This window comes from Oncorhynchus masou, chromosome 25, assembly GCF_036934945.1.
Source record: "Oncorhynchus masou masou isolate Uvic2021 chromosome 25, UVic_Omas_1.1, whole genome shotgun sequence".
NCBI classification, from domain to species: Eukaryota; Metazoa; Chordata; class Actinopteri; order Salmoniformes; family Salmonidae; genus Oncorhynchus; species Oncorhynchus masou.
This window is the reverse complement of record NC_088236.1, coordinates 37,450,130-37,470,739: the sequence shown is the minus strand read 5'-3', so window position 1 is coordinate 37,470,739 and position 20,610 is coordinate 37,450,130. Positions and strand designations below refer to the sequence as shown.

Genomic DNA, 20,610 nt, shown 5'->3' with positions numbered 1-20,610 from the left:
AGCAAATGGGTTCTAATGATCTAAAGTGGCACTGTTGCAACTGCCTGTAAACACACAGTCCAGTTCAACGTGAGTGAAGGCAGGCCGGTCTGGCAAAAGGTTTATGTGTATAAAGACCTACTGTAGCTCTGATTGGCTGTCACACTGGTCTGCCTCGACTCTGGTCCTGGATGAGACAGATGTTTTTATTTACTACAGTGTCAATTAATTGTCCAAATGCAAGGCTGCTCCCCCACTCTATATTGCTATCAAATTCTCACAAATGCCTTCGAAAAAAACATGTCTGACAAGCGAGCACCAAGTGTCACATTCTGTATAACAGATTAAAATAAGATTACATGTTGCTAAAATGCTGTCAACTCGGTGTTGCCAGTCATCTATATGGATGTGGCTATGGTAATTAGACAAAGAATTCTCAAGAATGTTGCAATAATGATTCAATTATTATAATTAAGACAACAAAAAAAGGAAACCAGCTCACTGCTCATGCTAGTGTCACTGCTCTTTATTAAGCTTCACATATCGGCCTCGAGGCCTTCATCAGAGCTTTTGTTAAGAGTTTTTAAATGTGCACCTTTAGGTAGACACTACTCTACCCACATCCGTTCAATGCATTCGAATGGGATTGGAGTCGAGGGGAAATAAATACATCCTATCAATTAAAGTTGTCAGAAATCATTGTGTACAGTGCAATAAAACACGTCAGAGTAGGCCAAAGTGGTGGCATTAGTTAGAAATATTCACACTTCATCATATTGTCGCACTGTGCGCAGCCTTTGCATTTATAGGCGTAAAAGAGCCTGGCTCATTCTTTTGTGGCTAGCAGTTGACAGGGATCAATTGGTCTCGTAAATTACGACCTAAGATCTATATTGCATACATGGCGGATTCTTAAATTCAGCTGGCAAAACTGTATCAGATGCTTAAAACATGCCAGTGTTTCTCGACAGCATCTCCCACGTTGCGCGAGTTCAAATTATGTGTGGTGGTGAACATTAATTACAGTGTTCTTTAGGTTCTTGTTGGTCTTTTTTGTAGCAGTTCATCTCATGTTTTCCCCAATGCCAAATTAAGAGCTTCATCCACACATTGTGGGGAGTTGCCTCTTACTAGAAACCTATTGGGCATCTCCGCAGCTTTTTCTAGATAGTCCTCTGTGGAGTGGTATATAGGGCGCAGTCTGAAAAACGGGCTTCTTGGACGTCTTTTTAATGGATCAGGGAGGAAGCTGCCCACCTGTAATAAAGTATTTCTGTCCGTTTCTTTTCTGCACAGAGTTGTAAACTGGGTTCCATTCGATTTCTCAATCCCCATATCAAGGTAATAAACACGTTTAGTGTCACATCAATAGTGAATCTGAGATTAAGGTCAATGTCATTAAGTAATGCCATACAGTCTGACAGCTCTTCTCCAGTTACTCCCCATATGCAAAACAAGGCACCAATATATCGATACCACTTCAGGATTTGGCCAAACCCTCCCCTAACCTGGAAGACGCTGGGCGAATTGTGCGCAGCCGTATGTGACTCTAGATCATAGCCGGTTGTGATACAGCCCAGGATCGAACCAGGGTCTGTAGTGACGCCTCTAGCATTGAGATGCAGTGCCTTAGACTGCTGCGCCACTCGGGAGCCCCAAATAAAATGTTAGCATAGCTTGGAGCGAATGTGGAGCCCATCGACCATTTAATTTGTGTGGAAGTAGTATTCATCATCAAACCTGAATTACAGTGGCAAGAAAAATTGTGTGACCCCTTGGATGTAATAACTGGTTGACCCTCCTTTGGCAGCAATAACCTCAAACAAACGTTTTCTATAGTTGCGGATCAGACCTGCACAACGGTCAGGAGGAATTTTGGACCATTCCTCTTTACAAAATTGTTTCAGTTCAGCAATATTCTTGGGAGGTCTGGTCTGAACTGTGATTGAGGTCATTCCACAGCATCTCAATCGGGTTGAGGTCAGGACTCGGACTGGGCCACTCCAGAAGGCGTATTTTCTTCTGTTGAAGCAATTTTGTTGTTAATTTACTACTGTGTTTTGGGTTGTTGTTCTGTTGCATCACCCAACTTCTGTTGAGCTTCAACTGGCGGACAGATAGCCTAACATTCTCCTGCAAAATGTCTTGGGAATTCATTTTTCTGTCAATGATAGGAAGCTGTTCAGGCCCTGAGGCAGCAAAGCAGCCCCAAACCATGATGCTCCCTCCACCATACTTTACAGTTGGCATGAGGTTTTGATATTGGTGTGCTGCGCCTTTTTCTCTCAGATTTGAGCTAATATACCTTTGGAACACATGTGTAGGACCAACACTAATTGTTCTATATAAAAGTTCATTATTAAAGTTGTCTCTGAATCGGTTCTTTGTATTTTTCATAGTCTAAGACCACAGCACCCCCCTTGTCTGCAGGTTTGATAACCAATGATGAGTCTTTCATTACTTTGTCTATCCTGGTGAGGTTCTTCTGAATATGGTTTCCTTTTATTGTATATACAGACATGGCTTCTTGTTCAACTAACCTACAACAGGTATTATTTGAGGGGTTGTTAACCATGGGACAGAATTTGCTTTGGGGCTTAAAATGAGTAAAGTTATTTGTTGTTAGGTTTCTAGGCTAGAAACATTATTTTGGGAAAACACATTTAAGTTTAATCTTGCGAAAGAATTAACACATATACTTCCGTAACAAATGGTTTGTCTGTACATGTAGGTACAAAAGAGGCCCTGAGATAAGACTGAGCCTTGTGCATCAGTGAGCTTTTTTGTTTTTGGAGAGGTTTCTTATCGATTATGCTGTAGCTCCGTGTCCACGGCCGGTGTTCCTGGTCCCCTCTGACCACTTGCCTCTCCTGCATAGTTTACTTTTGGAGCCTTGTTGTAGTGCTTTCAGCAACAACAAAAAATGGTAGCTGGAGTCGCTGTCTGTAGGGAATTTGCTCTCAGTGGATGCCGAGTCTGTGTCCGAGTCTCTGCCCCCCCCCCCCGGTCAGTGGTGCGTGCCTATGTCGGCCTCTCGGTGCTCCCGTCCTTGGGCCTTCCTGGTTGAGCTGGTAGTCCTCTTTCTCGCTGATATATCTTGATCTTTGTTGCTTGTAGGAAGTCTCTGTATTACCCAATGGATTGGTTGATTGTGTCGTCTATGGCTGTGAAGTCCGAGCCAAGAATCTCCTTCATTATAACCTCACTGAGCTTAACTTGAACCTTTGTCACTTCCTTTGACGGGTTTCTTATTTTTTTTCACGTTATTCAATTGTTACCACGCACCTGCAACAAAGTTCAGTCTGAATTTTGATGACGAGACAATAAAAGACGACCTATAAATGTACAAATTTAGGCCCTACCCACCACAGTCATATACATACATGCATACAGTGTCTACGGAAAGTATTCAGACAAATTTACTTTCCCCACAGTTACGTTACAGCTGTATTCTAAATTGGATTAAATTTGATTTCAAATCTTCAGCAAATCTACACACAACACCCCATAATGACAATGTGAAAACAGGTTTAGACATTTCTGCAAATTTATTTAAAAACGTTATAAAAAATATATTTGTAAGAATTTGGAAAGGCACACACCTGTCCATATAATCACACATTTGCCAGTGCATGTCAGAGCAAAAACAAAGCCGTGAGGTCGAAGGAATTGTCCGTAGAGCTCAGAGACAGGATTGTGTCAAGCCACAGATCTGGGGAAGGGTACCAAAACATTTCTGCAGCATTGAAGGTCTCAAAGAACACAGGGGCCTCCATCATTCTTCAATGAAAGAAGCTTGGAACCACCAAGAGTCTTCCTAGAGCTGGCCGCCCAGCCAAACTGAGCAATCGTGGGAGAAGGGCCTAGGAGGTGACCTCACTGACAGAGCACCTCTGTGGAGATGGGAGAACCTTCCAGAAGGACAACCATCTCTGCAGCACTCCATCAATCAGGCCTTCATGGTAGTGTCCAGACAGAAGCCACTCATCAATAAAAAAAGGCACATGACAGCCCACTTAGAGTTTTCCCAAAAGACACCTAAAGAACTCTGACCATAAGAAACAAGATTCTCTGGTCTGATAAAACCAAGATTGAACTCCTTGGCCTGAATGGCAAGCGTCACGTCTGGAGGAAACCTGGCACCAACCAAGCACCGTAGGGTTGTTAACAACTCTGCACCGGGCTCAATCCTATAGAAAGTGTGTGGAAAGAACTGAAAAAGTGTGTGCGAGCAAGGAGGCTTACAAACCTGACTCAGTTACACCAGCTCTGTCAGGAGGAATGGGCCAAAATTCACCCAACATATTGTGGGAAGCTTGTGGAAGGCTACCCAACACGTTTGTCCCAAGTTAAACCATTTAAAGGCAATGCTACCAAATACTAATTGAGTGTGTGTAAACTTCTGACTGACTGGGAATGTGATGAAAGAAGTAAAAGCTGAAATAAATAATTCTCTACTATTATTCTGACATTTCACATTCTTAAAATAAAAATGGTGATCCTAACTGACCTAAGACAGGGAATTTTTACTAGGATTAAATGTCAGGAATTGTGAAAAACTGAGTTTAAATGTATTTGGCTAAGGAGTATATAAACTTCAACACCATTTGTATAGGAAGTGCTGTATTCAGTCATTCATTAATATACACACACATTCCTGAAGGACACACCTACTCCTTCAAGGTTTTTTCTTAATTTTTTTATATTTTCTACATTGTAGAATAATAGTGAAGACATCAAAACTATGAAATAACACATGAAATCATGTAGCAACCAAAAAAAAGTGTTAATTCAAAATATATTTTAGATTCTTCAAAGTAGCCACCCTTTGCCTTGACAGCTTTGCACACACTTGGAATTCTCTCAGCTTGCTTCATAAGGTAGTCGGTCACCTGGAATGCATTTCAATTAACAGGTGTATCTTGTTAAAAGTTAATTCGTGGAATTTCTTTACTTCTTAATGCGTTTGAGTCAATCAGTTGTGTTGTGACAAAAGGTAGGGTGGTATAAAAGGAAGATGGTATTTCACCAAATAGGGTCAAGGCCATATTACGGCAAGAACAGCTAAAATAAGCAAAGCACAACGCGAATTAATTACTTAAAAATCATACAATGTGATTTTCTGGATTTTTGTTTTAGATTCCGTCTCTCACAGTTGAAGTGTACATATGATAAAAATTACAGACCTCTACATGCTTTGTAAGTAGGAAAACCTGCAAAATCGGGAGTGTGTCAAATACTTGTTCTCCACATTGTACGTGTCATTTTATAGTTTTGATGTCTTTCCTATTATTCTACAACGTAGAAAATAGTAAAAATAAAGAAACTCTTGAATGAGTAGGTGTTTCCAAACTTTTGACTGGTACTGTATGTTTGATTACTTAATTCCTGTACTAGTCATATTGCTTCCTTTGGCAACTTTAATGTTTGAAAATATTTTGGGACTTAATTTCTAAATAGTGATTTTATTTACAGCTTGTTTCACCACTGACACAAACCAAACAGTAGGCCTACACACATTGACATTCAGTCTAGATAGATAGCTACAGTACATATTAAAACATACTTTGAACAATAATTCAGCAAGACTACATATTAATAAAAGTAATAACTGCCATCGAATTACATTTGTAAAGCTGGAAGACTGCTTAAAAATAGACCGCTTTAAAATAAAACAAGCACTGTGGCCCGTTTGGTCCAGCCTCCGTCTTCATACACTTTACCATCTCTTCAATAAAGCAAAACAAATGACAAAAGGAGTGGGACTGCCCCCTTCCTTAAAAATACATTTAAAAAATAACCAAGCATTAGAAAACAAACTAAACCTTGACCATAGTAACCATAGAGGAAATTGCATATTGTAATGTTCATTATGCAGTTTTTTTTTTTTACGTTTTCATGAGCCGACCTCAATTCTACATGTAATATCAGCATCCTTTTTTCAAACCGCGAGGTTTGTTTCTTTCGATACGTCCTACCTCCTCCTCTCAAAGTGGTGTGGTTGGAGTGGAGGCTGTCGTGGGCACTGTAACAGGATGGAGCCCCAGGTCAAGAGAGGGGGCTTCGTCTGGCTGGGCAGGACTCTTCTTTTGGGCCTCCAGTTTCTCTGTCAGCTGGGTGTACAACTCCTTCACCTGGTCACTGCTCTATAGACACCAGACAAGCACAGAGAACAGAGAATGAGCAATATGGAAATACAGTAGCTATGTCATAGGGCCAGGAGTTTCCTATGTCCCTGACTTTGTGACATAACCAGAAAAATGCTGACTTTAGTTACAGTACAAGCCACAGGTGGAGTAAAAAATGAATAAAAATATACAACACCCACTGTGAGCCACATACTAGAAATATGAATCTAACCTCAATCACTGAGCTTATGCAGTTAATATAATGTTCTCATGCGGAAAATGCATGATTACATCATAAGTTAATCAGATGTCTCAATGACATGCATTGTTCGGAACCTGTTTCAAGCTACAAAAAAAAAGAAATCCAAATGGCAGCTTGCCCACCTGTTTTGGGGGTTCCAGGGTTTTCAGTAAGGTCTCCACACAAGACGGCAACACTTTGTGGTGAAGGTGAAGCAACAGGCGTAGGGTGTGTCTGTGGACATTCTCTTTACTGGAATACACAAAAATATATGTCAGGGAGTTATGGGTTTCATGAGATAAGGCAAAATATGTAACCATCTGTATAGGAAGTGCTGTATTCAGTCAGTCAATCATTCATTATATATATATATAGTGCCTTGCGAAAGTATTTGGCCCCCTTGAACTTTGCGACCTTTTGCACATTTCAGGCTTCAAACATAAAGATAAAAAACTGTATTTTTTTGTGAAGAATCAACAACAAGTGGGACACAATCATGAAGTGGAACAACATTTATTGGATATTTCAAACTTTAACAAATCAAAAACTGAAAAATTGGGCGTGCAAAATTATTCAGCCCCTTTACTTTCAGTGCAGCAAACTCTCTCCAGAAGTTCAGTGAGGATCTCTGAATGATCCAATGTTGACCTAAATGACTAATGATGATAAATACAATCCACCTGTGTGTAATCAAGTCTCCGTATAAATGCACCTGCACTGTGATAGTCTCAGAGGTCCGTTAAAAGCGCAGAGAGCATCATGAAGAACAAGGAACACACCAGGCAGGTCCGAGATACTGTTGTGAAGAGGTTTAAAGCCGGATTTGGATACAAAAAGATTTCCCAAGCTTTAAACATCCCAAGGAGCACTGTGCAAGCGATAATATTGAAATGGAAGGAGTATCAGACCACTGCAAATCTACCAAGACCTGGCCATCCCTCTAAACTTTCAGCTCATACAAGGAGAAGACTGATCAGAGATGCAGCCAAGAGGCCCATGATCACTCTGGATGAACTGCAGAGATCTACAGCTGAGGTGGGAGACTGTCTATAGGACAACAATCAGTCGTATATTGCACAAATCTGGCCTTTATGGAAGAGTGGCAAGAAGAAAGCCATTTCTTAAAGATATCCATAAAAAGTGTTGTTTAAAGTTTGCCACAAGCCACCTGGGAGACACACCAAACATGTGGAAGAAGGTGCTCTGGTCAGATGAAACCAAAATTGAACTTTTTGGCAACAATGCAAAACGTTATGTTTGGCGTAAAAGCAACACAGCTCATCACCCTGAACACACCATCTCCACTGTCAAACATGGTGGTGGCAGCATCATGGTTTGGGCCTGCTTTTCTTCAGCAGGGACAGGGAAGATGGTTAAAATTGATGGGAAGATGGATGGAGCCAAATACAGGACCATTCTGGAAGAAAACCTGATGGAGTCTGCAAAAGACCTGAGACTGGGACGGAGATTTGTCTTCCAACAAGACAATGATCCAAAACATAAAGCAAAATCTACAATGGAATGGTTCAAAAATAGAATGGCCAAGTCAAAGTCCAGACCTGAATCCAATCGAGAATCTGTGGAAAGAACTGAAAACTGCTGTTCACAAATGCTCTCCATCCAACCTCACTGAGCTCGAGCTGTTTTGCAAGGAGGAATGGGAAAAAATTTCAGTCTTTCGATGTGCAAAACTGATAGAGACATACCCCAAGCGACTTACAGCTGTAATCGCAGCAAAAGGTGGCGCTACAAAGTATTAACTTAAGGGGGCTGAATAATTTTGCACGCCCAATTGTTCAGTTTTTGATTTGTTAAAAAAGTTTGAAATATCCAATAAATGTCGTTCCACTTCATGATTGTGTCCCACTTGTTGTTGATTCTTCACAAAAAAATACAATTTTATATCTTTATGTTTGAAGCCTGAAATGTGCAAAAGGTCGCAAAGTTCAAGGGGGCCAAATACTTTCGCAAGGCACTATATATATATATATATATACACACACACATACATACATATACACACACAGTTGAAGTCGGAAGTTTACATACACTTAGGTTGGAGTCATTATAACTCGTTTTTCAACCACTCCACAAATGTCTTGTTAACTCACTATAGTTTTGGCAAGTCGGTTAGGACATCTACATTGTGCATGACACAAGTCATTTTTCCAACAATTGTTTACAGACAGATTATTTCACTTATAATTCACTGTCACAATTCCAGTGGGTCAGAAGTTACATACACTAAGTTGACTGTGCCTTTAAACAGCTTGGAAAATTCCAGAAAATGATGTCATGGCTTTAGAAGCTTCTGGTAGGCTAATTGACATCATTTGAGTCAATTGGAGGTGTACCTGTGTATGTATTTCAAGGCCTACCTTTAAACTAAGTGCCTCTTTGCATGACATCATTGGAAAATCAAAAGAAATCAGCCAAGACATCAGAAAAAAAATGGTAGACCTCCACAAGTCTGGTTCATCATTGGGAGCAATTTCCAAACGGCGTTCATCTGTACAAACAATAGTACGCAAGTATAAACACCATGGGACCACGCAGCCGTCATACCGCTCAGGAAGGAGACGCATTCTGCCTCCTAGAGATGAACGTACTTTGGTGCGAAAAGTGCAAATCAATCCCAGAACAGCAAAGGACCTTGAAGATGCTGGAGGAAACGGGTATAAAAGTATCTATATCACAGTAAAACGAGTCCTATAATCGACATAACCTGAATTGCCGCTCAGCAAGGAAGAAGCCACTGCTCTAAAACCGCCATAAAAAAGCCAGACTACGGGTTGCAACTGCACATGGGGACAAAGATGATACTTTTTGGAGAAATGTCCTCTGGTCTGATGAAACAAAAATAGAACTGTTTGGCCATAATGACCATCATTATGTTTGGAGGAAAAGGGGGGCTTGCAAGCCGAAGACCACCATCCCAACCGTGAAGCACAGGGGTTGCAGCATCATGTTGTGGGGGTGCTTTGCTGCAGGAGGGACTGGTGTACTTCACAAAATAGATGGTATCATGAGGAAAGAAAATTATGAGGATATATTGAAGCAACATCTCAAGACATCAGTCAGGAAGTTAAAGCTTGGTCGCAAATGGGTCTTCCAAATGGACAATGACTCCAAGCATACTTCCAAATTGGCAAAATGGCTTAAGGACAACAAAGTTAAGGTATTGGAATGGCCATCACAAAGCCCTGGGCTCAATCCTATAGAAAATGTGTGGGAAGAACTGAAAAAGCGTGTGCAAGCAAGGAGGCCTACAAACCTGACTCAGTTACACCAGCTCTGTAAGGAGGAATGGACCAAAATTCACCCATCTTACTGTGGGAAGCTTGTAGAAGGCTACCCGAAACGTTTGACCTAAGTTAAACAATTTAAAGGCAATGCTACCAAATAATAATTCAGTGTATGTAAACTTCAGACCCACTGGGAATGTGATGAAAGAAATAAAAGCTAAAATAAATCGTTCTCTCTACTATTATTCTGACATTTCACATTCTTAAAATAAAGTGGTTATCCAAACTGACCTAAAACAGGGCATTTTTACTTGTCAGGAATTGTGAAAAATGTAGTTTAAATGTATTTGGCTAAGGTGTATGTAAACTTCCGACTTCAACCATCCATCCATCCATCCATGCAGTTGAAGTCGGACAATTCATGGCTTGGTTTTTGCTCTGACGTCCACTGTGGGACCTTATAGACAGGTGGGCCTTTCCAAGTCATGACCAATCATTTGAATTTACCACAAGTGGACTCTAATCAAGTTGTAAAAACATCTGAAGGATGATCAATGGAAACAGGATGCATTTTGTATAAATTTGCACACAGAAAATAAATCTGTTTTTGCGTCATTATGGTGTATTGTGTGTAGATTGATGAAACCTGGTGGTGGCAGCATCATGCTGTGGGGATGTTTTTCAGCGGCAGGGACTTGGAGACTAGTCAGGATCGAAGGAAAGATGAACGGAGCAAAGGTGAAGGTTCACCTTCCAACAGGACAACGACCCAAAGCACACAGCAAAGACAAAGCAGGAGTGGCTTCGGGACAAATCTCTGAATGTCCCTGAGTGGCCCAGCCAGAGCCCGGACCTGAAAATAGCTGTGCAGTGACGTTCCCCATCCAATCTGACAGAGCTTGAGAGGATCTGCAGAGAAGAATGGGAGAAACTCCCCAAATACAGGTGTGGCAAGCTTGTAGCGACATACCCAAGAAGACTTGAGGCTGTAATTGCTACAAAAAGTTCCTTCAACAAAGTACTGAGTAAAGGGTCTGAATACTTATGTAAATTATATGTCCGTTTTTAAATGTTTAATACATTTGCAAAAATGTATAATAATCAGTTTTTCCTTTGTCATTATGGGGTATTGCGTGTAGATTAAAAAAAATCTTCAAAGTATACATTTTACAATAAGGCTGTAACGTAACAAAAATGTGGGAAAGTCAAGGGATCTGAATACTTTGCAAATGCACTGTAAAGTCTTATGACCAAGTATACTTTTTAAAAGACAATGTCTTCAGTGGGGTAATTAGTATTACCGAAAATACATTTTTTTAAACTTTGTCAACCATGCCATTCTAAAGAGGTTTACTCTACCTGTAAGATTTATGGGAAGATTATTCATTTTAAGTAGATCTGCTTTCATATTGTTGAGTAATGGAATTACTCAACAATATACTTTGTTGTCACTCGTTAAGGATCCTAAGCATTTCATATTTTTTTGTGGTATACTTAAAGGATTTCTGTAGATCTTAAGTTTTATTTTCTTCCTATTGCCATTTCATTTTCTTCCCACGTTCATTTCCTGACATTTTTTTTGTATTCTGCAAATATTTTTTGAAAAGGGGGCAATATTGGTCAGGTATATTAGTAGACCATCTGCAATATTATTTATATTAATGTTTACAAGTACCGGTTATGTTTGGGTCCTGTCTAATTCTTTCTACAAGAGGTTCAATTGCCAGTGAAACAGGAGGGTGAGGGAGGACATCTCTGTATTGTGTTCCTTTCTAAAGCAATTCCATCAGATAATGTATTATTTTATATATATTTTCGCTTTAGGACATTTATACACATTTTTTGTATATTTTTTTATAAAATGTGTTACTTCAGATGAAAAGTGTAAAGCTTCCAATGTTTTGAATAGAAAGGTCCATTCAAGACGGTCGAAAGCCTTTTTTGCATCAGCCATTATTGAGAAATCTATAGCTGTTTTTTTGCCTATTGTGAGTACAGTATTCTACTTCAATGTCACAGATTTCATAAATGTGCAGTAAAGATTTCCATCAGTTTCAAATGCAATATTTACAGTAATCTCCTGTACGTCCCATGACAAGACCGACCTGGAGAAAGAGGCGAGCAGAAAGCCATCAAACACGGCAGAGCAGAACTCTTCAGTCCCAAACTCATCAGAGAGCAAGGTGAGGTGCCCTGTCAGAAGGTGCAGGAAGATGTCCCCAAAGGCCATTTCGTTGTGGGTCTCCACTGCAGTTAAATTAAAAAATGTTGAGAGCCAGGATAACAACAGTATTTATTTCCTTCTATTATTAACCTGTGGCAAAACAAGTACAGAACCTACCCAAAGCGGGAAGTAACCGTTGTAAGGCATTCTTGTTCCTCTGCTTGGCAATGTGGAGGGTGTAGTACAGACCTATCTCACATGCCACCCTGTTCTCCTGCAGGTACCTAGGGCAAAGGAGAACTCACTTTAAATCAGAGGCTTCTCATTGAAACGCATTAAACATAAAGCTCTCATGTACATAATATTGACAATTTAAATTTACATGGAGGCGGCAGGTAGCAAAGTGGTTAGAGCATTGGGCCAGTAACCGAAACGCCGAGCTGACAAGAAAAATAAAAAATAATTGGTCGTTCTGCCCCTGAACAAGGCAGTTAACCCACTGTTCCTAGGCCGTCATTGTAAATAAGAATTTGTTCCTAACTGACTTTCCTAGTAAAATAAAGGTTAAATAAAATAAATATATGTATATTTTTGAATATCAATACGACGTGTTTTACATTCTATATTTGTATAAAACATTTAATTAGAGCCATACAAAGTCTACCAAAGTAACATGTTCCGTTCTAACCCCATCCCCTGTGTGACAGCCCATCCCAGTGATTACTTGTTGAAGGCATCGGGCAGGGCTGTGGGATAAGTGAGGGAGGTCTTCTCCTCACTGGGGAGCTTCTGTTCTACGGTGAAGGTGTAGTCGTCCACAACTACTGACAACATGGCTGGTAGAAAACGGGTTACAACCTCCAGTTCCTGAGGGGGAACGAATCAAATATGATGAGTCTCTGCCTTGGCTGGTTACGTCACATCTACACCATCTAGCAGTGGTAATTGTAAAGAGGTTGTTTTCCAGCTCTGTGAGTCAAACTATTGTTACTGTGTAGCGCATAAGAAATATATTACACCCGTTAACTCACTGAAGAAAAACACATGATTATAAAATAATACTAGTGGAAACAAGAAGTGAATACATACCAATCTGGGCTCTTTAAAGACTTGGCTGTCAATCATATCCCAAGCCCCTTGTCCAAGAGACAGCATTCTAAGCAGCAGCATCAGGTCTGGACTGTCCTGTTCATTCCCACAGAAATATCTCTCTTCAGTAGTGGCAGTAGGTTTCCCCATAGCATTGACAGAATATAGAAATGGATAGAAAGAACATTAAGACCACAAAAGACAACATTGAACGTCTTACTCTGGGTAGAGCGTCCTGGCTGAGCAATTCTTGCAAGTTTCGGACCGTACTCAAAACCAGGGTGTTACAGGCAAATGGGTCGCACAGGATCATGGACAGGTCCCTGGAAAGCAAGAAGACCCACAACATTTGTCACATCTTTTTATGAATCCTACAATCATAAGCCATGTTCGATCACATTTCCTCCACTCTTCTTTTCTCACCCAAGTACTTGCTCCTGTCCTTTCTTCACTCCATCCAGAAAACCTTGCAATTCCCGGGCTCGCTTGGCATCCACAAACTTCTCACGGATACAGGCATCCAAGCACCAGGTGAACTGCCAAGACAGACATAAATACGGCACTCTGCATCAGCATGCAGAACATTCACCACCGTATTTGCATGCTTTTTGAAATCAATACGATTTCTGTTTCAGTTTGCCTACAGAAGAAGGCAACTCAGATCAGTTGCAGCGTCTCTTTCCTAGGAATTGAGCATACCTTGTGGCAGGGGTCTACTGAACAGATCTCACTGATGTCCAGGTCATGGAGGGACATGAGCAGCTCTGCACGCAGGGTGCAATAGTGGACGTTACGCGTACGCAGGAAGAGGGTTCGCAGGAACTGAAGTACCATGTCATACAGTTTCACATTCTTCCCAATCATCTGGGTCAACTTCAAGACTACCTGTACATGAAACAGAAAAAGGGTTAGCCTCTGTGAGAGAAAAATTACATATTTACCTGATTTGATATTAATAGTTAGCAATTAATACTTCTCATATAGGAAGACATTTCTGTGCTGTTTGTGTCTGCGTATTCATGGCTTCCACTCTAGTTCCCTGCAGCTAATCTGGGCGTATGGTCACTAGAGATGGCTTGAGCTGACAAATGAGTTAAAGACCGCATTACATAGACAAGATGTGGTGGGTGTAACCGAGATAGAGATAGCCAGGAGGAGTTTAGAACAATTCCTCATTGTCTCTAAATCACTTATGCATCTGGGAAAGTAAGCCGGGGTGTGGTTAAGACAACAACCCACGTGCAGATAACAACAGGATGAACCCAGAGTGCCTTATGATGCTTCTTGGTCTGCATGAGGGAGATTGAACTAACCATGGCTGAGCATAGTTAGAGAGTCAGCTATATATATAGTACTGTGCATTTGAGTAAAGGTTAGCCTCATTATTGCAATAATTAATTGATACTGAATAAAGATGATTGTTTGACGAAATGACCAAGTCTCTCTCACTCTGTTAGAATTTCCACCACACCTCAAACACACCCAACTCTCTTCGGAGTTCATAGACAAAAGGTTGATTGACTAGTAAAAAAAAATTTTTTTTTTATAACAGGCTCCTGGCCCTAATCAAAACAAATCCTTACTGGAATGTGAACAGAATCTATTGGGAATCAAAAGGCAATGAAAAGGTCCAGATGTACTCGGGTGGCTCACCTCTCCTTGGCGTCTTGCTTTGGGGGAGGGGCTGAAGAAGTTGTGCAGAATAGAGAGATCACTGCTGAAAAGTGCTGCCTCCTTCTCCACAATATACTGCTTGAGCAGGGGCGAAACCTCATCCCCGAAGAGAGCCTGGTTGTCCTGCCAGATCTGCCTCTTTACCTCAACAGCACAGACCTTATACAGTTCCTTATCAGCCATTACAAGCTTCAGCTTTTTCTCTGGAACCTGTTCATTGCAAAGTCAGTCAGGAAATACATTTCAAATACTGAGCTGTGATAGGATACCAGTGTTTTGAAGAGAGAAAACATGGCCAATGGCAGGTGCAAACAACTATAAATAGAAAAGATCTGCATTGCGGGTTAAAAGGTGCATTCACTAAAAGTATGGTGGGAAGACAGAGACATACCTTTGGAAGATGTTTCAGAACCTGCATGACCACTGGCTGAATGGAGGGCATCTTCACCAGTGGAAAACTCTTCTCTAGAAGCTCTTCAAGTTTACCATAACTGTAGAGGGAGGTGGAATACACAAACAATCAATCATGTACAACGGTTTAAACGGATGATTTCGCAATACAGACCTGGTGTTTACTAGCTAACTATTAGCCAGCTATACATATGTAAAGAGATGTCGCACCGTTCCTCATCCTTGCCCTCTGCGATAGTGGCGACTCGCTCCATCAACTTGTCACGAAGCTCGTCAAAGACCGACTGGTGAAACTCCAATCGAGGAGTCCCGTGAAGGTCCAGGAAGGGAAGAGCTGACTGAAGAGTTGGCAACAAAATGCCATTTTCTGTCTGCAAACAGCACATTATCAGACCGGCGGTAAGATAATAATCAATGCAGTGAAATAGTGGTGTTATTCATTTGATAAATTGAAGCAGTGATATTTTATTGTAATTTATACTCAGGGAGGTTGCTAAGTAGAGGATCAATCTAAACGTTGTGTTAATTAGTAACAATAATTATGAGTTAAGTGGTTAGTGAGCATAGGTCTCGTCATTCAAATAACATTAGTTAACACATAGCTAGCTAGCCAGGTCAAATTGTGCTACTTTGAAAACAAAGACGTGGGTGAAAATGTATTGGTCACAGGTGGCATTTTATGGGCTATTTCTAAGTTGCACAGCGGCCACCATTGCATTTCTCAATAAAAAAATATTCAAGTGTGTGTGTGATATATATCACACACACACACACACACACACACACACACACACACACACACACACATACACACACACACACTACATTTATATAAAGAATTCACACCCTTTATGCAGTACTTTGTTGAAGCACCTTTGGCAGCAATTACAGCTCTTCTTGAGTATGACGCTACAAGCTTTGCACACCTCTATGAGGAGTTTCTACCATTCTTGTCTGCAGATCCTCTCAGGCTCTGTCAGGTTGGATGGGGAGCGTCGCTGAACAGTTATGTTCAGGTCTCTTCAGGTTTAAGTCTGGGATCTGGCTGGGCCACTGAAGGACATTCAGAGACTTCTCCCGAAGCCACCCTTCAGTTCTTGGCTCTGTGCTTAGGGTCGTTGTCCTGTTTGAAGGTGAACCTTCGACTCAACCTGCTCAGGACCTCAGACTTTCATTAAGGATCTCTCTGTACTTTGCTCCGTTCATCTTTCCCTCGATCCTGACTCGTCTCCCAGTCCCTGCTGCTGAAAAACGTCCCCCACAGCATGATGCAGCCACCACCATGCTTCCCCGTTCGGATGGTGCCGGGTTTTCTCCAGACGTGACGCTTGGCATTCAGGCCAAAGAGTTGAATCTTGGTTTCATCAAGCGGGCTGTCATGTGCCTTTTACTGATGAGTGGCTTCCGTCTGGCTACTAAACCATAAAGGATTGATTGGTGGAATGCTGCAGAGAAGGTTGCCCTTCAGGAAGGTTCTCCCATCTCCACAGAGAAACTCTGAAGCTCTGTCAGAGTGACCATCTAGTTCTTGGTCACCTCCCTGACCAAGGAAGGCTCTTCTCCCCTGATTGCTCACTGGAACTTCTTCCATTTAAGAAAAATGGAGGCCACTGTGTCCTTGGGAGCATCAATGCTGCAGACATGTTTTGGTACCTTTCCCCAGATCTGTGCATCGACACAATCCTGTCGCAGAGCTCTACAGACAATTCCTTTGACCTCATGGCTTGGATTTTGCTGTCAACTATACACACACACACAATACTGTTCAAAAGTTCAGGGTCACAGATATTTCCTTGTTTTTGAAAGAAAAGCACATTTTTTGTCCACTAAAATAACATCAAATTGATCAGAAATACAGTGTAGACATTGTTAATGTTGTAAATGACTATTGTAGCTGGAAAGGGCAGATTATTAAATGGAATATCTACATAGGCGTACAGAGGCCTATTCTCAGCAACCATCAGTCCTGTGTTCCAATGGCACGTTGTGTTAGCTAATCCAAGTTTATCATTTTAAAAGGCTAATTGATCATTGGAAAACCCTTTTGCAATTATGTTAGCAAAGCTGAAAACTGTTGTCCTGGTTAAAGAAGCATTAATACTGGCCTTCTTTAGACTAGTTGAGTATCTGGAGCGTCGGCATTTGTGGGTTCAATTACAGGCTCACAATGTCCAGAAACAAGAACTATCTTCTGAAACTCTTCAGTCTATTCTTGTTCTGAGAAATGAAGGCTATTCCATGCGAGAAATTGCCAAGAAACTGAAGATCTCATACAACGCTGTGTACTACTCCCTTCACAGAACAGCGCAAACTGGCTCTAACCAGAATAGAAAGAAGAGTGGGAGGCCCTGGTGCACAACTAAGCAAGAGGAAAAGTACATTAGAGTGTCAAGTTTGAGAAACAGACACCTCACAAGTCCTCAACTGGTAGCTTAAATGAACTAAAAAAAAATGAACGTCCCTTTTTCAGGAACCTGTCTTTCAAAAATAAATCATAAAAATCCTAATAACTTCACAGATGTTCATTGTAAAGGGTTTAAACACCGTTTCCCATGCTTGTTCAATGAACCATAAACAATTAAATGAACATGCACCTGTGGAACGGTCGTTAAGACAGACACCTTAGACAGCGCTAAAGGGAGACAGGACGGACAGCTGATCGTCCTCCCAGTGGCTGACCACGTGTAACAACACCTGCACAGGATCGGTACATCCGAGCATCACACCTGTGGGACAGGTACAGGATGGCAACAACAACTGCCCGAGTTACACCAGGAATGCACAATCCCTCCATCAGTGCTCAGACTGTCCGCAATAGGCTGAGAGAGGCTGGACTGAGGGCTTTTGGCCTGTTGTAAGGCCGGTCCTCACCAGACATCACCGGCAACAACATCGCCTATGGGCACAAACCCACTGTCGCTGGACCAGACAGGACTGGCAAAAAGTGCTCTTCACTGACGAGTCGCGATTTGGTCTCATCAGGGGTGATGATCGGATTCCTGTTTATCGTCCAATTTGGAGGTGAAGCGTCCGTCATGGTCTGGGGAAGTGTGTCACAGCATCATTGGACTGAGCTTCTTGTCATTGCAGGCAATCTCAACGCTGTGCGTTACAGGGAAGACATCCTCCTCCCTCACGTGGTATCCTACCTGCAGGCTCATCCTGACATGACCCTCCAGCATGACAATGCCACCAGCCATACTGCTCGTTCTGTGTGTGATTTCCTGCAAGACAGGAATGTCAGTGTTCTGCCATGGCCAGCGAAGAACCCGGATCTCAATCCAATTGAGCACGTCTGGGACCTGTTGGGTCGGAGGGAGAGGGCTCGGGCCATTCCCCCCCAGAAATGTCTGAGAACTTGCAGGTGCCTTGGTGGAAGAGTGGGGTAACATCTCACAGCACAAACAGGCAAATCTGGTGCAGTCCATGAGGAGGAGATGCACTGCAGTACTTAATGCAACTGGAGACCACACCAGATACTGTTACTTTGATTTTGACCTCCCCCCTTTGTTCAGGGACATATTATTCCATTTATGTTAGTCAAAGGTCTGTAGAACTTGTTCCGTTTATGTTTCAGTTGTTGAATCTTGTTATGTTCATACAAATATTTGCTGAAATATTTGTAAAATATTACATTTGCTGAAAATAAACGCAGTTGACAGGGAGAGGATGTTTCTTTTTCCCCCTGAGTTTAGTACCTCTAAATCATCAGTCTCATCGTACGAGTAGGGGTGTTAACCCCGGTGTCCTGGCTAAATTCCCAATCTGGCCCTCAAACCATCAAGGTCACCTAATAATCCCCAGTTTACAATTGGCTCTTTCATCCCCCTCCTTTCCCCTGTAACTATTCCCCAGGTCGTCGCTGCAAATGAGAACGTGTTCTCAGTCAATTTACCTGGTAAAATAACGGATAAAAAATAAAAAATCGTCAACAGTGAAGAGGCGACTCCGGGATGCTGGCCTTCTAGGCAGAAATCCCCTGTCCAGTGTCTGTTCTTTTGCCCATCTTAATCTTTTCTTTTTACTCGCCAGTCTGATAGGGCTTTTTCTTTGCAACTCTGCCTAGAAGGCCAGGATCCAGGAGTCGCCTCTTCACTGTGGACGTTGAGACTGGTGCTTTTACAGCGGGAGGCGGGGGCCCACCGCAGCACCCTCTGCTCGTTGAAAACGATACGAGTCTTTTGAACATGTATCGCTAGAGGGGTCTGAATATCGCTAAATATAGCAACAAAGTCGCTAAATTGACAACCCTGTCCTCTCTTGCCCTTTCTTTGCTGTGAAAGATGCACGTTTGTGTTCTCGTAGTAGATGGAAACTTTGCCGTATTCTTCCATTGCAAAAATACTGAATCGTAGGAGTCAATACCTAGCGGAATCGAAGCTTGAGACCTAGAAATGGGAGTCGACGGCAAGCAGTTGAGGAATATTTTATTTTGCAACTATGGGACTGGTTTAGATTGTTCACATGTAAAAAAAAACAACAACAAAAAACAAACAAAAAAAACATATGAGACGAAATATAGTTTACATCTGCACGATGAGCACGTGTCTCAAATACATCGTTACAGTTGCTGGTTAGCTAGCTATTTGATTTGTTTTTTACATATTAACATTGACATGAAATATCTCTAAACAAGACATGGTATCATGAACAAAATGAAACGAGTCCCTTCATGGCCGTTTCATTGTTGGTAGCTAACGTTATCTGGCCATCCAGAATCACAACTACTCACGGACTTCTGCCCCATTGAAGTGTGCACATCGTTTTTGTGACGTCAGCTAACCCACCTATCTAAAGGCTATACTGTCTTTGCTTTGTTGTCACTGAAACATTATGTCAGCTGCTACGGTGTTAAAACCGGCTATGAAAGTAGAGGGCTTTGTTTCTAGAACCATACCGCAATTGAGAATCGATTCACGTTTAGTAGAGTGTTTGGCAGCTAGAGCCAATTCGTCAACAAATAGAATACTTGAAATATAGTAGGAGTAACGTACGGCTATTTTAGAGCAAGACTATTGGACTAACGTTGTTTAAATGACAGCGGTACGTTAATTACCCACTTAAATTATAATTATGGTCAATAATGAACACAACGCATAACTTGAACCACTTTGCAGATCCGCTAGTATCATCATGTTTAGCTGTGGTTAGCTAAAGCTACTTAGCTTACCTGAAACTGGTCAATGGCTTTCAGAGGCTCTGTGCAGTTAGTCAGTGTTTCTTTTAGATCCTCGCCATTGGATATCCCAAGTTCAGGTAGGCCCGCAAACATTTTCAATTGTGTACGATATAACTACACATACATTTAATTAAAGAAACATAGGGCGAATAATGCAATATATTCGTAAACGAATGACTTCAAGTTCGATAATTTATTTTTTAGCTAATTTACGCACGATTCATGTAAGCAGTGCACCCAGTAAAGAGGCCGATGTGCACAAACAATCCGAAACGCAATTATTTCCGCTTCTCCATAGAATGACATATTGGAACCCGGATTTCGTCAACCATTTCAAGAATACAACATGGATTAGGAACAGTCAACAGGGACATGAACAAGACTATCTAAGTCTCAAGGACTCTATGAAGTGATTTTCCAATTAATTTTTTTTTTTTTTTTAATAAAGCAAAATGTTTAGCTGTCACCGCAATGTCAAAACATTGATATGACCACCATGA

General features: G+C 41.5%; 1 protein-coding gene across 1 annotated transcript; it reads right to left on the bottom strand.

Moving 5' to 3' along the window:
• Positions 1–3,371: 3,371 nt before the first annotated feature.
• LOC135514255 (negative elongation factor B-like) lies at positions 3,372–20,359 on the bottom strand. Its single transcript, XM_064937609.1, has 13 exons — positions 20,102–20,359; positions 15,142–15,302; positions 14,912–15,011; positions 14,500–14,730; positions 13,546–13,731; positions 13,270–13,382; positions 13,067–13,169; positions 12,847–12,942; positions 12,482–12,624; positions 11,935–12,041; positions 11,699–11,840; positions 6,492–6,600; positions 3,372–6,125 (listed from the first exon to the last, which is right to left on the bottom strand). The coding sequence occupies exons 1-13, from the start codon at positions 20,201–20,203 to the stop codon at positions 5,967–5,969; spliced, it is 1,752 nt and encodes a 583-aa protein (XP_064793681.1). The 5' UTR covers positions 20,204–20,359; the 3' UTR covers positions 3,372–5,966.
• Positions 20,360–20,610: the final 251 nt, after the last annotated feature.

Coding starts and splice junctions, on each gene's coding strand:
- LOC135514255 (XM_064937609.1), bottom strand. CDS start 20,203: ATGTTTGCGGGCCTACCTGAACTTGGGATATCCAATGGCGAGGATCTA. Junction 12,625..12,846: donor TCTTTAAAGAGCCCAGATTG/GTATGTATTCAC, acceptor GTTCCCCCTCAG/GAACTGGAGGTTGTAACCCG. Junction 11,841..11,934: donor ACGGTTACTTCCCGCTTTGG/GTAGGTTCTGTA, acceptor ATTTAACTGCAG/TGGAGACCCACAACGAAATG.